Raw genomic sequence first — 23617 nt, forward strand, 5'->3', positions numbered from 1 at the left:
TGGGGGGCAACATACATTTACCTGTTCAAACGTTCAGCAGGTGTGGAGCAACATGAGCATTAACCTGCGGTGGTGTTTCTGACGACCTGCTGAATGCAAGTCCAATATTTACCCTTGTGTCTCTTCAGCTGCTAAAAGCTCTGTGTGTGTGCCGTTTGGTGCCGAGCAGGTAATGGTGTACAGCAGGTGCTTCGGAGGGTTTCTCTAAACACAGCTGCTCGTGGCCGACAATTACGCTGTGAACGAGGCTTAAAAAAAGAACTCCAGAGAGCTGAGGGGGGGACTGCAGAGTGGCTGGTCACGAAAACACACGTTCAAGAAGTCATCCGAACCCCTCATTCAAAGCAAATACGAGTTGCGGCCGCTGTAAGTGCACATGATATACCCTCACGTCAGCCAACCGGAAGCGGTGCCTTCGTGTGCATCATCGCTGACTTCCTTCTGAGTGTTGGACTCACTGTGGGCCAAAGGCGTGTCCGTCCAAAGTTCACGAGGTTAATGATTTCATTCAGGGGAAAGGCAGAGTGATTCAACAAGGTACTGTACAGTTGTAATATTCTACATGGCTTCACTGGATGAGATGCCCCAGGATTATGAAGTCAACTTTAAAGTTTTGTAAGACTACAGATACAAAGTGCTGTGAAAAGTTAGTTACCTCCTCCTCCGATCAGTCACATTGCAGTTTGCATCCACATCTGCTGTCTATTTAATCCTGTTAGACATCTGTAGGAAAATGTTCATCATTAGCATAATAATTGACCCAAGTTGTGGCCAAAAATGTGTTTTGTGAGGTCACGCTTGACCTAATGAGTCCCAAGTGGACGTTTTGGGCCACGTTTGAAGAAATGAGACGCGGTACACCGCACTGCTGCCCCCGAATAATAAGAACAGTGAGACAGGTGTTCATGTTTCAAACTTTTATCTTCATCTTGATTTACAAAAAGAAGCAGAAGTCGTGACAATTTGTCACATGAAAAAAAATCAAAAAAACAAGTGATCACACTTGACTAAAATAACTGATGAATACAAAGCGCATCGTTTCAATGTTGGCTTTGGTTTCCCCAGTATTCATGAAAGGGTAATTAAAAAAAATAAAATAGATGATACATTAACTGACACAAGCCGCTGGGCCATTGAAGGTGTAATGTGACTCATACGGAGCATTATAAAGTCTGGCAAACCATGGTGTGTGTGTGTGTGTGTAGCTCAAACTACTGGAATAAAGCTAATAAGTTAATCATGAACTTAAAACAATAGAGAGAAGAAGAAGAAAAAAAACCACAATTAACAGCAGAAAATGGAGGCTGTGTTTCGGAGGTCCTCGTTGACGTCTCACTCGGCATCGAGGACCATAATGTGCACAAAGAGTCCGGCTGAGGAGAGGACGTCTCCGTTCTTATTGAGCAGAGGCACCTGTCTGTATCCTGTGTGTGGGCACAAAGGGATGAAGTGGTGAACTGAGTTCTTCTGTTTCTTTATGAAGCGTGAAAACAAAAGAACTATTTGTGTGTGTGTGTGTGGGGGGGGGTTCAACTCACCCATGTTTAAGCTGTTGAATGGAAGTGTGTACTGCCCAATAAACTCGTTACCAGACGTGGAGTCGTGGTCTTCAATGGTGAAGCGCACCAGCGCGAGGTCCGGCACATACACGTCGAACTGGAAGCTTTCGTTCCATGCTGGGTTGAAACCTTTTCAAAAAGCGGATGAAAGTGGGGACGTCAGTGAGTAACACGGTTGCGTCGCGGGAGTTGTGCACCTTTTTGTAAAACTGCATCGGGAAACCAAAAAGCACGGCACAAAGCACACACACACGAATATCGCTTTTGAAAGTTGGAAGGTACCGTTGTTCTCAACCGCGACGGTCTGTCTCTCGGCGACATCAGCCGGCACGCCGTACACCTGCACTTTCACCAACGGGTCCACGAATGAGAATTTCTTGTTGTTCATTTTGGGGAGCTGCTGGGCGGATACAACCTGGAACAGACAGTACATCATGTCAGACTGTGAAGGATCCTCCACACATTGAAACAGTGAAAATGTGGGGGGGGGGGGGGGGGGGGGGGGGGGGGGGGGGGGGGGCACTCACCAAGACATGGAGCGTCTTGTGCTTCAGCCAGTCCCCTCGGGTCAGGGTGATGGGATCGAACTCTGTGTCTACGTCCCTCAAGAATGCCGGCTTCAGGATGTATCCGCTCTTTCCGTTAACCAGGAATCTGCCCTGGTTGACATCCATGTCTGTGCAGGTTGTCTGGAAGTTTAAGGCCACTGAAACAGGAAATGGTAAGACGGACAAAAAACGCTGAATCGGAGAAAAGAAAATACGCCACCGTCTCCCATCGGTGTCACACCGGGCTGTACATGTGAGAGATCGTAATTCCCTCCTGTCGTGTACCTAGTTGGCAGCCGGCGTTCCACAGAGGCACCGGGTTGTAGTTGGAGGAGTCGGTCCTGGAGCCCGCTGGATAGATGCGGCTCAGCTTGTCCACGTTGTGGCGGATGAAGGAGTTGGCTGCAAAGAGCACGTGGACACAGAAGAAGAGAGTCATCTGCTGAGCTCAGAGCTGGAGCCGCTTTTTCTATCATACATCTTGACACTGTAATATTTGAGTGGATCCGGCCCGAAGTCTTCCTCACCCGACTCCTCTGCCAGCGCCAGGGCCTTCTGCTCCTTGAAGGACGACATCTCGTAGAAGCTCAGGTTTTGCCTTGCGTCCTCAAAGCTGTGGAAGTGGACGCTCTTGCAGTAGACCACCATGCCAGACAGCTCCTTCGCCAGCTTCAGCTTCTTTTTCACCTACGCATCAGCGGAAAGGAAATCAAGAGTCAGCACAAAATAAACGCCTATAAAAAAAAGGTGTTAGTCGGAGGCCGTGCGACACCCCACCTTTCTCTTCTCGTCCTCCTTCTGCTCGTCCTCGTCTTCATTGTTGGACTCGTCCTCCTCCGTCACGTCCGCGTCGTCCGCCTCAGCCGCCTCAGGAGCAAAGCTGGCCTCCAGCTTGTTTAATCTCTTCCCTTTGATCAGGAACTTCCCCTTCAGCTCCTGAAGTGGAACAGTGTAGCCCCCCCCCCCGTGAGCGACTGGCATCACAGCCAGGCAAAACATCTGTCTGATAGATGAGAGTGGACACAAACCTCGGGAGATGGAAAGTCGGTGGGCATTCCCTCCCCCAGAGGGGAGGTGACGAGGGCACTGCCCAGGATGGAGCTCAAGTGGTGGGCCATGACCTCCTGCTGCTCCACACTGCAGTGGTTCTCCAAGGAGAGGATAACCGGGTAGTCGGACGTCTGGGGGACGAGCAGACAGAAAACAAAGAGCACTCAGAACACTTGAGAGGAGCGCTGCTTTACGGACATTACTGGATGCCAAACGCACCTTAAAGGCGTACTCCTTGATGGATTTGATGGCGTCCCGGAAGAGGATCTTAGAGGTCAGTGTGTAGCCGTGGTAGATCACTGGCTCATTGTCTGATCCGTCCCAGACGTCCAGCTCCACGCAGCGGCAGCTCTTCAGCAGAGCCCTGAGAGGGTCACAACCAACATCAGAGCCTCACTGGTTGGACTAAAGAAAGGCTCTGCAAAGCCGCCCCGAGGGTTGTCGCTATTAAAACCCCTCAGCATTTAGGTGACATGTAAAATGGATAAAACATTAACAACTAGGAAAAAAACGTTGCAAATTTTCCATCCGGTCAAATGGTGACTTAATCAACCAATCACTGTGGGTCTGCGCGTCCGCCTCCCATGTCTCCGCCATCACACAAATCGTCAAGGGGCTATTACCTGACGTAGGCCTCCGTGCTGCTGGGCCCACTGAGCTGGTCCTCCATGAGGTAGGTGTTGTGCGAGGAGGAGATGAAGTAACGGTTGAGGGGCTGGCTCATGTCCTGGTACACCTCTCTGTGATCTGGTTTGAGGACCAAGGTCTCCGGATAGTGCATGTATATGAGGAAGCCGTCTTTGGACAGCAGCTTCTTCTCCTTGGCTGAAAGAACACGAGGTCGAACGGCGGACATGATTGATTGATTTCTCACAGCAAGCGGAGATAAAAACCACGAGTTACTTTCTTTAGCGTTCACATTGATAGTTGCCCTTAAAAGCCCCTGTCTAAATCGGTCATGATGTCTTTTTGGAGTAAACACCTGAAGCAAAGAGACGGCCATTTCAGACGCCGCACTCACCGTTTTCATCTGGCTCGTGCTTCTGGATGATGTTGTGCGCATCGGCCAGCGTGGCCTTCTCTCTCTGCTCCTTCTTCAGGAAGTCCACCAGGTTCTGAGAACTCATGAAGCCCGTTGTTTTGGCGTACGCCCCGTAGATGACGTCGATCTCCTCGCGGTGGGTCAACAGGTCATAGAAATGTTCAATCTCCTCCCCAGACAGGTGTCCGGATTTGGATTTGTCGCACTTCTGTATGGTGGAAACGACAAAAACGAAAGTCAGTCCACACACTTCGCTCAAATCACACGTTTGCATCTATTCATGATATCTACTCGTGATTCTGACGTGTAGGAATCATTCCAGAAGCTTGGAGGGCATCACCTGGAAGAGCATCTCAGCGTAGTCGTCATCCACCTTGATGTTGATCAGACGCAGGAAGTTCTTGAGCTCCGACTGAGTCATCTTGTCGTCTTTGTTCTTGTCGGCTTTCCTCAGGCAGCTGGAAATCCAACTGTGATGCTTGTAATGTAAGGAGAGTAGAGGGTAGTGTGTGCAGCAGGAGTTCCCCAAAAACATTAGTCAGGTCTACTCTCAGTCTCACCCCCCTCCACCCCGCCCCCGCTCTCGTGACAAGGATACTGCTCCGTCTTCTGCTGGATGTTGAGGTTGTTTCTGTTGGAGAGCACTTTCTGCAGGCTGTTGAACCACTGCTTGGCCTCCTCCTCCGAGCTGGCGATGAGGTCCAGGTTCTTGCGGCGGCTCTTGAACATGATGGAGAAGCAGCGGCCCTCCACCTGGTCCTCCGTGTTCTTCCTCAGGCCCTCCGACTGGCGGCCCAGTCGCACCGATGAGATGTCATCGAGTGAAACTGAAGACGGGAGAAGAGTTGCAAATGTTTTGTTTTTTGGGGGGGGGGGGGGGGTTCAGGTTATAGAAGACATTTTTGTCAAGCTCCAACCAAATTTGAAGCACATTGATCTTGGTATGGCAGCTTTAATTTATTAATAACCACTTTGAACATACTCTTTCTGTGTATGATATTATATCTATATTCCGTTTCTTTTTGATGTTTACATTGTAGGTATATGGTGCCATGATGCGATTATGAGCCTTGATTGGTGGATTGAGTGATGTCTTGTCTTGTTTTCTCCACTTCCAGTATAAATCACGTCTAATTGCACTAAATAAATAAGAAACAAACAAAAAGGCACCTCTTTGTACTTATATCTCCTGGCGTCTCAGACCAGCCTGCTTGGTACACACAAACCTGCCGTTTACCGATGTCACATTACGAGTTTCGGGAAACTGAATTTCGACATCTGCCGATGTGAAAAGTCGTGGGATGCAACTTTAAGGGTTGCATTATGTCATTACGTGTGCCACAGAAGAAGAAGATAGAAGAACAAAAAAACAGTTATCAAAGTGAGACTTCATGACTGCAGTTTGGGTGTAATCCAGAGTTCCGAGCATTTAACAGGACTTACTGCAACCACACCTCTACGCACGATAAAAAAACAAAAAAACAAGAAAACACTATCTCGATAAACACACCCTGTATGATAATACAGAGGACTTTCAGACAGGAAGGACCTTTTTATTGCTCAATCAGTCCTTCCCTTTTATAATCCACAAGGGGGAAATCCATCTGGTCTGAAAAGAAAGCCCATTCTACTTGTAACAGCACTGGAGACACACATGTTATGTGATCACTCCAAGTCATGAGTACAGAAGAGGTGTGAGACGTGTGTCCAACACAACCGTCACATGTGTGCAAGAGTGGGCGGTTTTGTGTCGGTCTCCCACACATGCAGCTGGGAAGCTGGGACTGCAGCACTCACAGGTCTGGCTATCCTTGAAGGTTCTCTTCGATTCACGCCAGATGGTCTTGCAGTCCTCCATGAGTCTGAAGTAGCGGGTCTTCTTCCAGGACGGGGACAGGACCTTGAGGAGGTCTCCCCCTTGCAGGAGGAACTGGAGGTCCGAATCGCCCTCCATGCCTGTGAAGAAAAAAAGAAAAAAAAGGGAACAGAGAGAACAATTCAACACAGATTGAACAACACTTTTATGAAGAAGAAAAAAATGCTCCGAACTGAAGCCTGTTTAACTAAATCCACGTGTCAGGTAACTTGAAACCTTAAACCCTGCTCCCATCTTGTCCCCTCTCTCCTTTCTTTTTTTTAAAATTATAATGGTTGTACCTGCATTCATCTCATCAGAAAACTGCAGACAATACGTGGGACGTTCACACCACAAGCAACCAAAGATGTCGGATTAAAAGCTCTTCACCTGGAAACTTTTTACAGCTTTACACATTAAAAAAACACACACACACACACACACACACACAAAAACAAGTCGAGATCTGTGACAACAACACTCGTCTAACACTTTGGGCCCCATCTGCAACCAGAGGTTCTCTCACATGATGACAGAGCAGCCTACCTAGGAGCGTCACGTTCGCTTGTATCACCTTCTGCCTGCGGGCAGAGCGGAGGATTTGCTCGGCTCGGCTGAGTTCGGGTTCACTTCGCAGGCAATACATGGCGGTCGTGAGGCAACGCGCACCGGACTGGGCGACGGGCACAGACCGGCGGAGCAGGGAGGGCGTGGACCGGCCACACTTCAAAGTCCACTCATCATCTCGTACGGGACTCTTGGCAGCCGCGCGCGTCACGTAGACGTGCCGCCGCAAGAGGAAGCGGCTTGATAGTATATCTCTCAAACGTGGCACTTCGTTGATAAACATTGGCTGACGTTCACTCACACGGCAATGAAATGAGCTCACAGACGGACTGTGAATATATTTAATTCTGCATAGCTGCGGGACACATATCGACAATGCATGTTTCGCCACTGTAAGATGTAAAGTTACAGCCTTGTGTTGCCAACTGTTGGCTCGAGGGCTCCATCTTGTGGCCACCTCGCGGTACTGTCACGGGGGCTGTGTTCTGGCCGAGGTTTACTCACCTTTGGAAACGCGTAGGCTACATGAGCCAGGGGAAAGCCCACAGGTCAACCAACACACTGAACCCCAAGAGGAGGGACATGTCGGGCCCGTTTAGCCCCTACAGCAGCTCTCTCTCTCTCTCTCTCTCTCTCTCTCTCTCGGGGCTGGGTGGGCTGTTTTGGTTTGCAGCAAGAAGAAACTTAGAAGGAGCCACACCTTTCGGCACAGGCGATCTCACTCGAGCTCAATGTACAAATGAACACCCGCAGTTCGGGTAGAAAACCCCTCCGATTGCAACCAGTTAAATGTAAGAAAACACGAGAGCCGCCGCACACACGGTCCTCGGGGAGCAGGCCTCTTCAATGTTCGAGAAATCCTGGAACAAAGTTACTTCTCGCCAGCGCCAAACGCACCTTAATTAGCACAATTAAAACACAAATGCGTCCTACCGTTGCTTTTCTGTTCGATCCCATTCGTTTCCATCCCTACTGAACTGTCGTCTCTCTCTCTCTCTCTCTCCTTCACATGTACGCGTGTTTCCTCCTGTTCACTTGATGCGCCGTTTCATCCAAAGTTGCTCCTGCAAACTATTCCGCTCCGAACACTTCCGAGTGCGGGATCGTTGAACCGAGCGCTCCCTCAAAAGGCGGCGACACACAGGTGGGTCTCGACTTGCAGTCGGAGCGGTGTCACTCCCGCAGGCTCCAACACCGGTTTGACAAGACTGCCATGCAAGCGCACGCGCTGCTGATGTCACAACAGGGAAGGTGACACCTCAACGCTTGTGTGCCACCAGGCGTGGGGGACTGCGCACCACGACACACTGACTTTAATTAATTAATTAAAGCTTTAATTAAAGGGACACTTTGCTTCAGTTCCGTTCAGCATTCAGCTCTCTAAAGCACGTCCTCACCCAACTCTCGGTGTGAAATAAACAGGGAGGGGTGTTGACCTTGGAGGCCCCCATGAGCCTCAAGAGACTTGATATTGATATAACATGGAAATCCACTTTACAGCTATAGCTCATTTGAACTGACGGTAAAGATGATCAAGAAGGCCGAATAGCAGGTTGGCTTGCTGCCGGACTGCATAGTTGACAGTGAGTTGGAGCACATTTGTTGCACTGAATGGGTCAGATGAAAGATGTGTTGCGGTTATTGTTGTTGTTGTTTTTCTTTCTTTTTCTCCTTGCTTTACTTTTCATGTGCAGCTTAGCCTTGGCAGGATAATAGCACTGCAATCACTGGTGCGTTGGGGCTCTTGTTGCTCTCAGCACTTCCCATTCAGGCCTGGCTTACCCTCAGCGCACTGTCAGCAGTAGGATGAGTAGACTTTAATGCAGCATCAGGGGGAGAGCTTCCGGGCCGGGGCCAACCATTTAACCCCCCCCCCCCCCCCCCCCCCCCCCAAAAAAAAAACCCACAAGGTTCAGGGGAACACGCAGTGCAGCTTTGACTTTAGAACAATACTTTGTATACTTTGACTAAAACATGCATGTATTTCTTGCATTCCCATTTGATACACTTGCACACCTTCTCTGCTCCATGTGAGCCATTCCTGCTTTTTGCTCAAGGGCATCTTGAAGGGCCTGATGAGGCAGGAGGGGGTTACATATACTTGCTCTGGTCAGATAATTGAGGATTTCTTGTGCCCTCCTTTTAGCCACGTCTCAAATGATTCAACCCAAAACGGAAGCATCAGCCATCCCTTAAACCGGTTGCGTGTCCAAACGAGCTGCACCATTAAAACGTCCTTCTGCAGCAAAGGTTTGGGCGTTTCAGTGGATAGCAATGATATGCATTGCACAACACGTCAACACACTGCAACAGAAAATGGGATGTGACTTCTCTTGATGATCGAGTCTCTATTCGCTCGGCGTCCGTGCCTGTTGAACAAGCACCACTGTTTCCTCATATAACAGCTGAGAGCATCCACATTTCTGTTGCTTTTGCCCAAAACAACCTCATGCAGGGCCGCTGCGTCAGTGAATTATGTAATTCCTGAGTTACCTCCGGAAGGCAAAAGAGAAAGTTATTGGGAACAATATATACAAAAATATGTAAATGGATGTTTGATGCGTGTGTATCTACTGCAAATATTATTTTTATTTTTAAATACAGTGAGTTATGAATACTGCTTCTGTTGAGTACACACGGCCATCTGGTTTTCATGAAACGTCTTGGCAAGTTCCAACAGGGTGACAAAGTATATTTAGTCAAGCACTGTAATAAAGTAAAAACAAATTAAGTATTTGTGCTTTTTCTTGAACATTTCCATTTAATGACACTTTATTTTTCCACTTCATACATTTTAGAGCAAAATATTATACTTTTTTACTCCACTACATTTACTGTGTATAGTGGTTGTGTGGGCCTATACTTTCCTAGATTTCACATACAAAACCTACAATGACTTTATAAAAACAAGGAATTGTTATATAGATCAAACTACCCAGCGTGATATAAATCACTTACGAGTAACACCACCTCGACCAGCTACCACATTTAAGTACTACTTATATGTTAACAGGGCTGGTTATAACTGATCACATGTAAGCTGGATTCATTAATCAAATTACAAAAAATAAGTAACTATAGCCAGACGATTATATTTGATTCGGCCACTTCTAAATGCTGCATATATCAAAAGGAGTTGTTGCCAGTTTTGTTAACAGTGATTTAACAAATATTTGTTTTTGTTTTAAATGACGATTCTTGTCAAATGGAGTTGATGGTCCTTTTTTTATTCGCACTGAGAAATGGGAGATGAATATTTTGACGCGCTCTTCTTGAGTTACAAGAGCAAAGTGGCCTTCGATTAAAACCCAGCAGTTTTAATAAACTTAAATAAAAGAAACAGCATCCCACATCGTAGAATACACACAGTACTGGTCGTTCGTGCTTGTACTGTTTTTGTCAGCGTAATTTGATTTGAACAATATGCTCAACATATAAGAGGCATTTTATTTGCCTTAAACATGTTTTTAGGTGTTTTAAAGAAAGAAAATAGATTTTTATGGAACTTAAATTCTCTGGCGGAGTCCTATTTTTTTTGGAAAGCCACGAAATGTTAAACGTTTGATATTTTAGGTAATCCAAAAGTATTCAGATTAGATTAATTGTTGGTAATCCAATGCACTAACTAATTATTAATCATAAAATGGCTGAGTAGCTTGTATCCACTGACTCCATTTGAAAGTGATATGAACTATGTGTTACTGATCCAAAAATACATCACTGGCCCATTCTGCTTCATGGATACTTCTTTTACTCTTGTTCTTTTTGGGATCAATGCAGGACTTATAATTGTAATGGGGTTGTAGTTTATATAGTGTGTATATATATATATATATATATATATATATATATATATATATATATATATACTTTTATTCAAGTAATCCGAATGCTCCTCCCACGTAATTTTGTGGCAGTTCACAGAGGACTTTCAAATTCCACTAAAGCAAAACATAAACAAGTAGTGCAAGAAAGACAAAAGGCCCTCCCTCTGTCGGTGTACTCTACAGCGTGTCTGCTGTCTGAAGACCAACACATGTAGCTAACGTTATATCTCTGAACTTCAATTGAATCACTTATTACTGCTGTCAAGTGTTTCCGAGTCTTCGCCACACTCAAGATGGCGACGTCTTCCGCCTCCTGAGTTCCTACGTAAGGCGTCATCGTTAACGCGTCAGTCGTGCGTAAGGTAGTGTTGACAGCAGCGGTAGGAGTTGTCAGCGGAGCCGCAGCAGCATCACCGGAGCCGAATGGAGTAATCACAAAGATATTATTCCAGGCAGCGTCTCTGTTGTTACTCAGAAGCATTGTTTACGCCCTTCAAACAGCGACACCATGGCCGACGACCAGTCCTCTCAGTCCTGGTCCATCGACCGGGATGACTACGAACTCAACGAGGTGATAGGTGAGTAGCTCAGCTCGCTAAAGTTAGCCCCCCCTCAACGTCTCTGCAGCGGTGTCGGCTGCCAACTGCCGCTAGCTAACTAGCATCGCACGTCTGTAGCTAACAGAAGGCCACAGCCCTGAAGTTACGTCGGAAGGAGGTTAACGGCTCCGCTAACTTCGGCCCCGCGGAGTCCCCCTCCAGCTAGGCCGCGTTGATACACCGGTTCTCAGTCGGTAGGAGAGCCGAACCGAGACGCGACTCCTCCGCAGGTCGGCTCGGAGCTAAACGGCTAGCTAGCGCGAGTTAGCTCGCAGTGCGTGAAGCTCCGGCAGTTGCTGGAGAGGGTGGTGCTCTTTTACTGGAGGTATGACTCGGATTATCGTGTCACTCTGGACTCTCGGCGAGGTGACGTGACTAATGACTTCAAACAAAAGAAGGAAGACTGACCCTGTGTTGTGTAATGCAGTACATGACCCCAGTCCTCGGTCTTAGAAACTAGTTACAACTCAAATGGTGGGTTCGTTCTGACTGCTGTCTTCAGAAAGCCAAAAGGCCCCGTAGCTCCCACAGTGTGCTGACTGTTTCCGGTGCTGGTCTCGTTCACAGGGAGCGGAGCCACTGCAGTTGTCCAGGCAGCGTACTGCAAGCCGAGGAAGGAGAAGGTGGCCATCAAACGCATCAACCTGGAGAAGTGTCAAACAAGCATGGACGAGCTCCTGGTAAGAACCCAGAGTGGGCCAGTATGTGCAGTCCAGATGTTCTTTACCTCAGGGAGCCGGGGAGTGGTGTGAGATTGGTAGCTCAGATCTGGGGAGGGCAGAGCGAAAGCTTGATATCACAGCAACCATTGAATACTGAAGCACAGAGCGAAATCAATGAGCCCCCCCCACACCCCCACACCCCACACCCCATGAAGACACATTACATGTACATTAATAATACGTTCCTGTGTGACAATGTGTTTCCCGATGAGTACTGAATAATGCTTTCTTTACATTACATTTCATTTGAAGGTTAAGTGAGATAAGAGTAAAGTCAGTCAGTCCTACATACGCTTCATCACTTTGTTATGTAGGGCACTGGTTATCAGCTGGAATCTGCCAATCTCCTTCCAAACCAGCAGTAAACAATGGGTTTAACTATTGGATAAATACTTATGTAATGTAATTTACACAAACTGTTTATTTTTAGCTGGAGAAAGGTTGGGGATAGGATAGTACTTGACGTTTCTGCAGAGTAAAGGGGCAGGATGTTGCCCTATTGTCCAGTGACTAGCTAGACCATGAGATGAGATGCCTCAGGATCTCTCGTTCACCTCAGCAGGTGATGGATGAATCAATCCCTTTAGCTTTACAGTAATTTTTATGAGCAGCACGTTTCCATGTCTGGAAAAGGAAAACCTATTGTGCTAATGTTTAGTTTCAGCCTTGCACCAGAGGGACTAATTCATATGTTAAGTGAAGTTCAAAAGCCAGAGAGATGAGTCATTGATCAGCCATCTCATCCTCTTCTCAGCACAATTATTGCTTTTCAAGGAGTGTTCAATATTGACATTGCAATGCTAATATTTGTTAATATTTCATTCTATTGCCCTGTCTCACTGGGCGTCCTCCTTACCAGTCCACATATGATGCATCAAGCTCCTGAATTCACCTGTCGGTCATGTCGTAATGTCTTGTGCTGGTGGCTTTGTGTTTTGATTGGTGCCGCACCATTTCTGATCCCTCGTGTGACCTTGTCTCTCATATTTCCTTCTCTGTGTAGAAAGAGATCCAGGCAATGAGCCAGTGCCACCACCCGAACATTGTGTCTTATTATACCTCCTTTGTGGTGAAGGATGAGCTGTGGCTGGTGATGAAGCTGCTCAGTGGTGGTAAGTGCTGTTGTGTTTTAAAGAAAGAGTAACTCCTCACTCGACTTGGCTAACTCTTATCTTCACTTTGACTTGACTTTCTTTGTCACACCGCCTTACCCTTTCTTGTGGTTTTTAATCTCAATAAGCTGGGGCTTGAACTTTGACTGAGTGTTTTGCTCCCCGGTGACTCAAGCCAGTTGACATATTCTAGCCCAGTAGTAGGTTGTGTTGTTCTTGCTGCTGTCATTGCCCTTTATAACTGGCGATTCAGTGTTTTCTGTTTGATGGTCTGTTTTCTCACTCTGAGCGATAACCAGCCACAAGTGGACAACTTTACGTAACACCAACATTATTTTAGTGCAGCCACAATGTCTGATGGTTTATATAACAAGAATGTAAACACGTATCCTCTTCAGTTCTTTCTTATTGCTCATTGTTCCACTGTGCCAGTAGCAGCGACTGACTTGTATGTGTGTATATATCTTCTTACTGGGCTAATGCCACCCTAGTATTATTTTCTCCAAAATGAATCTATTAATGGGAAAACCAAATAAATTCAGCAGCCTCACTGCAACATGCTACACCATTTGATAGAGGTGTGAGGGACCCAGTTCACAATCCCGAGCACCTATTCCAGAGGATTAGGAGGTCTGGTGCTCCTGTTGGCAGGCTGTGTGTTTTGTAGAGTTGAGAATCGCTCCAATTACCGTTGGCGTGTCTTGTGACTGCCATTTGCCTCTCACTCTCTCTGTCTGTCTCTCAGGCTCAGTGTTGGACATCATCAAGCATATCATCTCTCGTGGCGAGCACAAGAGCGGAGTGTTGGACGAGGCCAGCATCGCCAGCATCCTGAAAGAGGTCTTGGAGGGGCTGGAGTACCTTCACAAAAACGGGCAGATTCATCGGTGAGTTCTAATGATGTGTCAGCAGGCTGCGGGGCGATGCCTTGTTGTTGTTGTTGTTGTTGTTGTTGTTGTTGTTGTTGTTTTCCCGTCCCATTGCAGTTCACTCTGGCTCTGAGCCTTTCATCTCTGCACATGGTTTGAACGAGACCTCGCTTCTTTTGAATATTTAATAGTGAAAATGCATAATTGAGGACGTTTGTTTTACGTAAACGTTCCTCCCAGGAACACTGAACCACCGCTGAGAAGAAAGGCCTCTTCGTAGCCTCTGTGCATTGTTGTATGTCAAGTATAATTTGTTTCAAATCTGTATCTTTGAAGACCAAAAAAAGTTGCTGTTAAAAAATTTTAAAGGTGTTTTACACTTAAACTATCATGACCTATCTCATTGGAAAAGTGATGATTGCCGTGAGAGTGAGTGGACAGTATTTCAGTAGAGTGAGAAAGCAGCTGCTGATGGCGCTCCGATGCTGAGGCTTAACTCATTTACTCATAACTGGGAGAGGCTAAGCCACTTATTATTTGGGCATAGTTTGTGTTCGATGTATGCAAACAGAAATCAGGTGAAGTCAAATGAGGCAGATCAAAAGCTGAAGCTGTAACCCGTTTGTGCGCTGGAGTAAGGAGTGTTTGTTAATTTGCTAGGTTAGTGCACACCCTAACCACTCCTGTGTTTTCATCCTCTTCTCCACACACAGGGATCTAAAAGCTGGAAATATTCTTCTCGGGGACGATGGCTCGGTGCAAATTGCTGGTAAAGTGTCTCCGCTTCCTCGGTTTCTTTGTGGTTTTACATTTTTCTATTGGCAGTTTATTTTTTTGATTTGTGTGTTTTTAAGAATTCTGCTACATTTATCCATCTTAATAAACAAGGTCCACATTGTTACTATTTTTTCTTCTTTTTTCCGGAGATTAGTTTGCGGAAATCTTTTCGTGATTTTTGAGAGATATTTTCTCACACACTCCACAGACTTTGGTGTGAGTGCCTTTCTCGCAGCGGGAGGAGACATGACGAGGAACAAGGTTCGGAAGACATTTGTGGGCACCCCATGCTGGATGGCGCCTGAGGTCATGGAGCAGGTAGGAGGCTTATTCTGTAGATTTCACTCTCCCCTCCTATTGTCATGACTGGGGGATAGAAGGAAGACGGGAGCGCTTTGTTCACTCTGTTGTTCATCCACAGGTCCGCGGCTATGATTTCAAAGCTGACATCTGGAGCTTCGGGATAACAGCCATTGAACTGGCAACTGGTGCTGCACCGTATCACAAATACCCTCCGATGAAGGTAACTTTGCTGTACGCCAGTAGCGCAGCCGCTGTCTCTTTGGTTACATGGCACATTTAGTTTTGCAAGCTGCAGCGGTCTGCTTAATTAAACACACATTATTTCACCATAAACAATACCGTTTTAAACAGCTTGAACAAAACAAAGGAGGACTATTTTAAGGAGTCCTGCAGCCTGTTGCGTTGAGTGGTGGAAATGCTGACGACTTTAATTCTCGAAGAAAACTTTTGGAGTCTATTTGTTTCTGTCTAGCCAGACTGCTGTGGCTATAAAGGTTTCCTCAGTTTTGAATCAACAGTGGGTTTAATCGGTTTACTGAAGCTGTTCTTTGTTCTTTACGTGTCCTTAGGTGCTGATGCTGACTTTGCAGAACGACCCTCCCTGTCTGGAGACGGGCATCACAGATAAGGAGATGGTGAAGAAGTATGGCAAGTCCTTCAGGAAGATGCTCTCTCTGTGTTTACAGAAAGATCCAGAAAAAAGGTCAGTCGGTGCTGAAGCCACATTTTCTTTTCTTTTTTCTTGCCTCATTAAAGTTGCGCTTGTTTTTCATTCCATTAGATTCCCAAGTTGTTAAATTAATATATTGAAGACCCTTGTGTCTCTTTTTCCTTTTCAGGCCAACGGCAGCAGAGTTGCTGAAGCATAAATTCTTCACAAAAGCCAAAGTGAGCCATTCATCACTATTAAAATACACTGAAATGATGTTTGTGTGTGTTTTAGAGATACTCTTTTATAGATCCTGTAATTACTGTTTGTCTTCCTGTTACAGAACAATGAGTACTTGCAGGAGAGGCTTCTACACAAAGGTCCAACAATAGTGGAGCGATCCAAAAAGGTTAGCTAGTCATTCCTAATACACACTAGTTGAAGATTTAATGTCTATCTATAGCTTTGTGTTGCTCTGCACTGGTGTGCCGTCTTGTCTAGCGTGTGTCACAGTTTCCAAACTTGGATCTTGTTGCATCTTTTCTTTTTCTCTCTTAATGCAATGCGCAGGTACGTCGGGTGCCCGGCTCGAGTGGCCGTCTCCACAAGACGGAGGACGGCGGTTGGGAGTGGAGCGACGACGAGCTGGACGAGGAGAGCGAGGAGGGCATAGCTGCTGTGGCAGCTCTGCGGGTGAGGTTCCGCACGCCCGTCTCTTCAAACCGTCCATTCAGTTTACTTTAGGCCACTTTCCTGCGTTTCTCTCCTTATGGCCAGCAGACGTGCTAGTGGACCGTTAGTGTGAACATTTCTTAGCCAAGCTGGAGTGTGCTTTTGCTTCGGCCTCCTGCCTCAATGTCAGTGTAGTGCAAGTTTAGGTTACACCAGACTCCAGTGATGTGTCACGATCTGTAGAACTGAGAATTGAGAATGACTAGACCAGACACCTGCTCAGATCGCCTGTTTTTAAATGATTCTGTTCAAACTCAATTCATGTCTTTGGTGTGGGATTTTACTTTCTGTTTTCTTAACTGTGATTTCAGTTAAGTCCTGTGTTTAAAGTCAACTTGGGTCAAATTCCTTTAATCCTACAATACTCCATCAGTCCATACATTGGGGGGGGGGGGATAAAAGGAGAATTGCATGTTTTTAATCCTGACAATCTGTCATGTCCATTCTGCAGTCCCCCAGAGTGAAGGACGGGTCCGACAATATGGAGGTGAGTCCATTTGTAGTGGACATGACCTGAAAATCTTGATTTGTTTGCAATACTTTACCTGAGCGATCTGCATGACTTGTCCTATGTGTGTCCATGTTTTTTCCATTCATGCCAACCCCAAAACACCCGCTGATTACTTTTCAATCGTGTCTCTTAGCTTTTCCCACCAGCTGATGGCGCCACCCAGCATCTGAAGCCGCCTGGTGCTGCAAACGAGAGCCCTGCGAATGTGGTCCAGTCAGTGGAAGATGCTGCACCACAGGCGCCCACTCAAACAGCAAGCCCTTCACATGCACCCACTGCTCAGGTAAAAACACATTCCCATTTGAGGGCAGGTTCTCTGTAAAACCTCCTAGTTTCTTCTTTCTTTTTTTTTTTAAAGGCCCTTAATTACATTCTCTCAAACATTCAATATAACTGTTAATTTGGAAATGGACCAGTTTAACCGATCTTATCTTGTATTATTTGGTGTATAATTGGGCTGGTAATGTAAATGCATTGGTTAGGATTAAAGGTACAATGTGCCGTCTTTGGTGGCGTCGAGCACTGTGGTTGCAGATTGCAACCAACTATATTCCCCTCCTTTCACTCCCTTTCCAAGCAGTCAAGTGCAAAGCTGGCCTCGCTCAGAGGCCAGCTTTATCTTTAGAACTAGATTTGTGGTGCGTTCACACCAAAAGCGGGCCACATTTTTCAGCGAGTAGATTACATGCAAAGTCAATGCACAGACGTGAATAGATGCGAATAATAATAAAATCTCTGCCGGCCGACGCGAGAAATTATCAATTCGAGCGACACAGCGAGCCACAAACTCTCAAAACAGCGTCACAAAGCCAATCAACGGTGAGATGCTACGCCCGTCATCACTGACGTCCTGCTTGCAGTCATCCAGACGCAGTTCCTGGTGAAATCCACTGAGCTGTGAGCGCCTACAGATAATATTACGAACCCAGACATGGGCTTCCACAACGGCTTCCACAACGGCTCCGTGGCTGTCCGAACCGGTGCGCGCCGAGAGAGCCACTATGCGAGCATCGGAAAGGAAATGGCGAAAATCCAAACACGCCGACGACCTGCTCGCCTATCAATCTCTTCTCTCTTCCTTCTCTACCTCTATCTCTGCAGCCAAAAGTCTGTTCTACCAATCCAGAATCGAATCCTCTTTGTCTAACCCCAAAAAAGCTCTTCTCTATTTTTTCCAACCTTTTTCACCCCCCTGGTCCCCCCCCTCCCTCCACCCTTCTACCAAGCCACTTTGTTGACTACTTCACATTAAAGATACACAACATACGCTCCTCATTTACTAATCCATCTTCTATAACTACACCTCCAGTAACTTCACCTTCTTCCCCCTTGTTTTCCTCTTTTATCCCCCTGTCTCCCATTTAAGTTCTTACCTTGGTAACCTCTGCCCGCCCAACCACCTGCCCCCTTGACCCCATCCCGTCTCACATTCTCCAGTCTTGCTCCCGACCTTGCTCCCTTTCTCATTCATTTTATTAACACCTCCCTCTCAACTGGCTGTTTCCCTAACTCTGAAGGAGGCGGAGTCAACCCTCTCCTGAAGAAACCCACTCTCGACCCGTCTGAAGTCAATAACTACGGATCTGTCTCTCTCCTCCCCTTCCTTTCCAAAACTCTAGAGCGAGCTATCTTTAACCAAGTCTCCTCCTATCTCCACAGTAACAACCTTCACCAGTCTGGATTCAAGGCAGGCCACTCAACAGAGACTGCCCTCCTTGCTGTCTCTGAGCAGCTTCACACTGCTAGAGCATCCCCTCTCTCCTCTGTCCTTATCCTTCTAGACCTTTCCGCTGCCTTTGACACAGTGAACCACCAGATCCTTATTTCCTCCCTCCAGGACCTGGTATCTCAGGCACCGCGCTCTCACTCTTCTCATCCTACATAACCGACCGCACTTACCGGGTAACCTGGAGAGGATCTGTGTCTGAGCCTTCTACTCTAACTACTGGGGTCCCTCAGGGCTCAGTCCTGGGTCCTCTTCTCTTCTCTCTGTACACCAACTCTCTCGGCTCTGTCATTCGCTCGCATGGCTTCACCTACCACAGCTACGCTGACGACACCCAACTGATCCTCTCGTTTCCCCAATCCGAAACACAGGTAGCAGCACGAATCTCTGCCTGTCTGACCGACATCTCTCAGTGGATGTCCGCTCACCACCTGAAAATTAACCCGGACAAGACTGAACTTCTCCTCCTTCCAGGAAAAGGCTCTCCCACCCACGACCTGACTATTAACTTCAACAACTCAGTGCTGGCTCCGACTCTGACTGCCAGGAACCTCGGAGTGACACTCGACAGTCAACTCTCCCTGACTGCCTACATTACCGCAATAACACGCTCCTGTAGGTACATGCTGTACAACATCAGGAGAATACAACCTCTTCTCACTCAGAAGGCGGCACAGGTTCTGGTCCAGGCTCTGGTCATCTTACGGCTGGACTACTGTAACTCCCTCCTGGCAGGTCTACCTGCTAATGCCATTTGACCTCTACAGCTCATCCAGAATGCAGCTGCTCGACTAGTCTTCAACCTCCTGAAATTTACCCACACTACTCTGCTCCTCCGCGACCTTCACTGGTTACCGGTGGCCGCCCGCATCCGCTTCAAAACATTGGTACTTGCGTACCGTGCTGCGAACAGATCGGGTCCGGTCTACATCCAGGACATGGTCAAACCGTACACCCCAGCCCGTTCACTTCGCTCGGCTTCCGCCAATCGGAAGTCACGACTGTTTGCTGTGCTGGCTCCTCATTGGTGGAACGAGCTCCCCATTGACATCAGGATGGCAGAAAGTCTCTACACCTTCCGTTGTGAACTAAAAACACATCTTTTTCGACTATACCTTGAATAGGGAAGGTAGAGCCGTAGTAGCACTTTAGTAGCACTTAAATGGCTCTTACTGATAGTACTCTGTAGTTTAACGTTATTGAAGAAATTGTACTTGCTTGATTCTTGTTGTTCTGAGTTTGGACTCATGGTTTAATGCACTTATTGTAAGTCGCTTTGGATAAAAGTGTCAGCTAAATGACATGTAATGTACAAAGCAGAAATAATGTTTATTCCTTCCATGGTGGATTTTCCCATGAGGTCTAACAAACACGTTTCTTAAAACATCTGATAATACCCTGCATTGTTTACATCTGTTATTGCTAGCTTGCAGTTGCCTTTGCTGCCGCCACCAACTGTGGATCAGAGTGAAACCAGGATGCGAATCATTCATGTGCCATAAAAAACAAAACGGTTATCCCCTTTGTGAAGGCTCCATCGGGCTACTGGTGGTCAGGAACTCCAGAGTGCACCTCTTAGTTCAGCTCTCTGAACTTCCACGTACTGCGCTTTACTACGGGAAGAGTAGGTGTGCAACGGACACCATGGATAGGCAAAGCCAATTTAAAGACCACAAGCGGGTCACTTCGGCAGACGATGCAGGGCACAAATCGCCCTGTATCGTCGGCACAGTATTTTAAACCTCCTTGTTGTGCAGTCTAACCAGAAGAGCTATTCAGTAACCGCTCCACGGTTGTGCTGTTGCAGGATCCAGCTGCAGCCAATGCCAGCGTCCCCATCAGCCTCGTCCTGAGACTGAGGAATCCCAAGAAGGAACTCAATGACATCCGATTTGAGTTCATGTCCGGCAGAGGTACGATGCATCCGCTCGCTGTCTCTCTTCGATCTTGTTCTAAGAGGCTGCGGTCTCAATCTTCTCTTCATATCGGCCCCCCTCAGATTCTGCTGACGGAGTCTCTCAGGAGTTGGTCTCGGCTGGTCTGGTTGATGGGAGGGACTTAGTCATTGGTAAGTAATGTGCTTGTTTTCTGACATAATATTCTAATGTCAAAATCATCATGTTTGATTAATCTGCTCTGCAAGTTTAACTATTGATTACATACAGCAATCAGTAAAAACAAGTCAGTGTTTTTAAGAAGGAACATCTCAAATGTTTCCCAAGAAGACGTTAGCTGTATATGATTTGTAGTAAGTGTTTTGGTATGATCTGAATACAGCTGGTTTATGCTTTTATAGTGTGCATGGGATTCAAAAAACAATTATTTCCGGTTTCCACACTGATTGTGATGGAAAAGTCATCTGTTTTAACATCAGCTGGTCATCTGACAAGGTCCTCCCACTTCCTTTTATCTTCTGTCTAGTCGCTGCCAATTTGCAAAAGATTGTTGATGATCCTCATGGTAACAAAAATGTGACTTTTAAATTGGTGAGTACACTGACGGAAACATGTGTATGCACATTTTAATATACAGACATTATACAGAGTTTACAACCTGGTTCTCTCCCTTCTAGGCGTCCAGCGTGGAGGAGTCTGAAATTCCTGATGATATTAAACTCATTGGATTTGCGCAGCTCAGCATCAGTTAAGCCACCAACAGAGGATAGGAACTTACGGTATCGCACAGCTGCATTGTAGTCAATTCCAGAAACCACTACTGCCAAAGAGAAGAGGAGGAAGATGACGACGAGGAGGAGGACACAGGAAGCTGGCAGGAGTGTGACACTACTGCAGGATGCATGAGGACCACATTGAGAAGAGGCTCAGTTCATAACAGGAATCACACTTGAAACGTTTACAGTGCGCTTATACAGTAAATGAGGAGAGATGCAATCAACTATATCAACTCCTTATAGCTTTCTTTCTCCCCCCATAGCCCCCCACTTCATACATAAGCACAATCCAAACCATCTCCTGCCAGTACTGGAAGTGATTGCCTTTTTGTTTTTCTTATTTTATTTTTCTTAAATCAACTGTGCCACAAAACTCACTAGAGTGTCGTGCTTACTTTATATGGCACTTTATGCTACACTGAAATTGAAAAGTGTAAATTCAGCCTTAGTTAGTCGAACTATAGATATTACAAGTGTGTTTGGTGAAAAATTGAGTCTATCTGTGGTTATTGGGTGTATTGTATGTACGCCTATCCGAGAAATCTCAGAAAATCTCCTGTAACAGTGATACAAATAACTTAGTGGAACACAGTGTAGCATAGTTTTAGTTTTGTAATCCTGTAAATTCAGATGGATTTTTACATAGAATATAAGAAAATCACCAGATTCCTGTATAGGGCAGCCCAAGGTGTGCTGCTTTTGTCAAAACATGGCCAAAGAGTTTAGGCTCTGACTGCAGAAACCATTAAAATGTACACAAGTCAACCGTAACTGCAGCAACAACTCTGTCAGATGGCGTTTTCCCGAGGTATTCAAAGACAGGATTGTTTTTCACAGCCTAATATTCTTGTACTATGCAATAGGTGTTTTTCTTTTCACCGTGTGTGACCACTGGTTGCTCATAACAGTTCTCTTGGGTTGAATAAATCCCACTTTTTGTGCTTGTGCCTCACTAGGAGCTCATTGAAGTCAACCAGGCAGATTTAGGAACCTGCAGTGGGATTTTACTTTAGTTTTCTTTCAGAAACAAATTGAACATTTAGCCCAGCAACGGACAGACGTGTGTCCCCCGCGGAGAGAAGCGGCGTAAATAGCCTGTTACCCATTACGGACATTACCGGTCAGGACTAATCCTGAATGCTGGCAATGAGTGTCGAGCCTGGAGTGGCTGGTGTTACAGGCTGACTGACAGGTCAAGTAGTGCATGTAAACAAACTGAAAATATTCAACCAAAGTGAAATAAAGTTTAAAGGGGCAGTTCACCCAAATTGCAAAATAAGAAAGAAACTTGCCTCAAGTGGTATTTAGCGGCTAGTTTGGTCTTATTTGGCTACAATCCAATACAAATGAGGCAAATGGAATTTGTGTGGCCAGGTCGGCATAACTTTGTTTAATTTATCTCTGGTTCACCGGCCGGTCAACCCAATGCATGCGAAACTAATACCGTTTGTCAGCCTCCGCTGTACTCTGTGTTTAGTGCTAATTAGCCAATATGCTCAACAACGATTTTGGCCTTGACGAAGCCAGCCCGCTCCACATAGGCGCGTTGGCGTTGCCCGTTGTGAACGTGCTGGCGAGCTGAGAGTCGCCGTTAGTTGAAAGCACTGCGGTGCCGGAGTACAGCCGGAGACTCTTGGTTCGATTCCTTGAGCCCAACAAACAAAAGATCCATTTACCGGCATTGTATCGAGGGGACGGCAGGAAGCTTGAGATGGATCTCTTTAAAAACCTCCAACACATAAAACCTCAACAAATAAAACCCCAAACTATCTGCACGTCCAGATACCACGCCAGGGCCATTTTTCCTACATTGGCTGAAGTAACCATCTAAACGTCTCCAGAGGCTAGTTTATTACCTTTTTAGTTATCATGTAGACACATTGTTCTGACAGTACTGTCGTCTCTTTGCTTTATAAACAACTCCCTGTCGTCACTCCCCGTGTAGCCGCTTGGTTGTTTTGTACCACGTGCAAAGGGCCGCCAAATGGCTCCCTGGGTCCGGTACTGATGTAAATGGTGTATGTAAAGATGTTGTAAATGTACGTATGATGGCAACTCCATGCACTGTCGAACACAAACATCCTGAGGTGTGTCCGTAACGATGTAGATGCATTATATGTCAGACAGAAAGATCGTTTCACTTGTAAATATGGATCGAGGCAGGTTGAGACTCAGTACACAGAGTTTAATTTGTTTTGGTAGTGTTTGCCACAGTTGGCCTTTATCAGAGCATCACTAATCATGCACACATTTCTTTGTTCAATTAGCACCTTATCGATATGTTAACGTGAGTATTTTTCTGAATTACATTGGGCTTTGAAATCATACACTCTGTGATGTCATGATATGGAGTTTTCTCACTGAATCCTGTCCAAGGCTAACGGATCAAAAGTCATTTTAATAAGACGGGCGACGAAGGTCACACTTCTCTCTCCCCGTGTGTGCGTATGTGTGTGTGCATGTTTGATTTTGGTGATAACATTGTTGATTATCAAAGA

The 23617-nt window shown here is 46.3% G+C and overlaps 2 protein-coding genes across 5 annotated transcripts; one reads left to right on the forward strand and one right to left on the reverse strand.

Moving 5' to 3' along the window:
• Nucleotides 1-902: 902 nt before the first annotated feature.
• LOC117747077 (1-phosphatidylinositol 4,5-bisphosphate phosphodiesterase delta-1-like) lies at nucleotides 903-11579 on the reverse strand. 4 transcript variants are annotated; one of them, XM_034556480.1, is made up of 15 exons: nucleotides 11456-11579; nucleotides 5997-6155; nucleotides 4798-5026; nucleotides 4540-4669; nucleotides 4179-4407; nucleotides 3781-3982; nucleotides 3377-3521; nucleotides 3136-3288; nucleotides 2885-3043; nucleotides 2635-2794; nucleotides 2393-2509; nucleotides 2087-2265; nucleotides 1842-1974; nucleotides 1539-1688; nucleotides 903-1424 (listed from the first exon to the last, which is right to left on the reverse strand). In XM_034556480.1, the coding sequence occupies exons 2-15, from the start codon at nucleotides 6151-6153 to the stop codon at nucleotides 1333-1335; spliced, it is 2235 nt and encodes a 744-aa protein (XP_034412371.1). In that variant the 5' UTR covers nucleotides 6154-6155; nucleotides 11456-11579; the 3' UTR covers nucleotides 903-1332. The 4 variants fall into 4 exon arrangements, with proteins under 4 accessions (XP_034412371.1, XP_034412369.1, XP_034412368.1 ...); XM_034556478.1 differs by lacking the exon at nucleotides 11456-11579 and adding an exon at nucleotides 7555-7822; XM_034556477.1 differs by lacking the exon at nucleotides 11456-11579 and adding an exon at nucleotides 6601-6989.
• LOC117747080 (serine/threonine-protein kinase OSR1-like) lies at nucleotides 10590-23617 on the forward strand. Its single transcript, XM_034556483.1, has 17 exons — nucleotides 10590-11026; nucleotides 11615-11727; nucleotides 12773-12881; nucleotides 13627-13768; nucleotides 14464-14519; nucleotides 14736-14845; nucleotides 14949-15050; nucleotides 15400-15533; nucleotides 15670-15718; nucleotides 15823-15888; nucleotides 16050-16172; nucleotides 16663-16698; nucleotides 16856-17005; nucleotides 20256-20361; nucleotides 20448-20516; nucleotides 20870-20934; nucleotides 21021-23617. Exons 1-17 carry the CDS (start codon nucleotides 10957-10959, stop codon nucleotides 21093-21095), a joined length of 1575 nt encoding a protein of 524 aa, XP_034412374.1. The 5' UTR covers nucleotides 10590-10956; the 3' UTR covers nucleotides 21096-23617.

Source organism: Cyclopterus lumpus, chromosome 17, assembly GCF_009769545.1.
Source record: "Cyclopterus lumpus isolate fCycLum1 chromosome 17, fCycLum1.pri, whole genome shotgun sequence".
Taxonomy (NCBI): domain Eukaryota; kingdom Metazoa; phylum Chordata; class Actinopteri; order Perciformes; family Cyclopteridae; genus Cyclopterus; species Cyclopterus lumpus.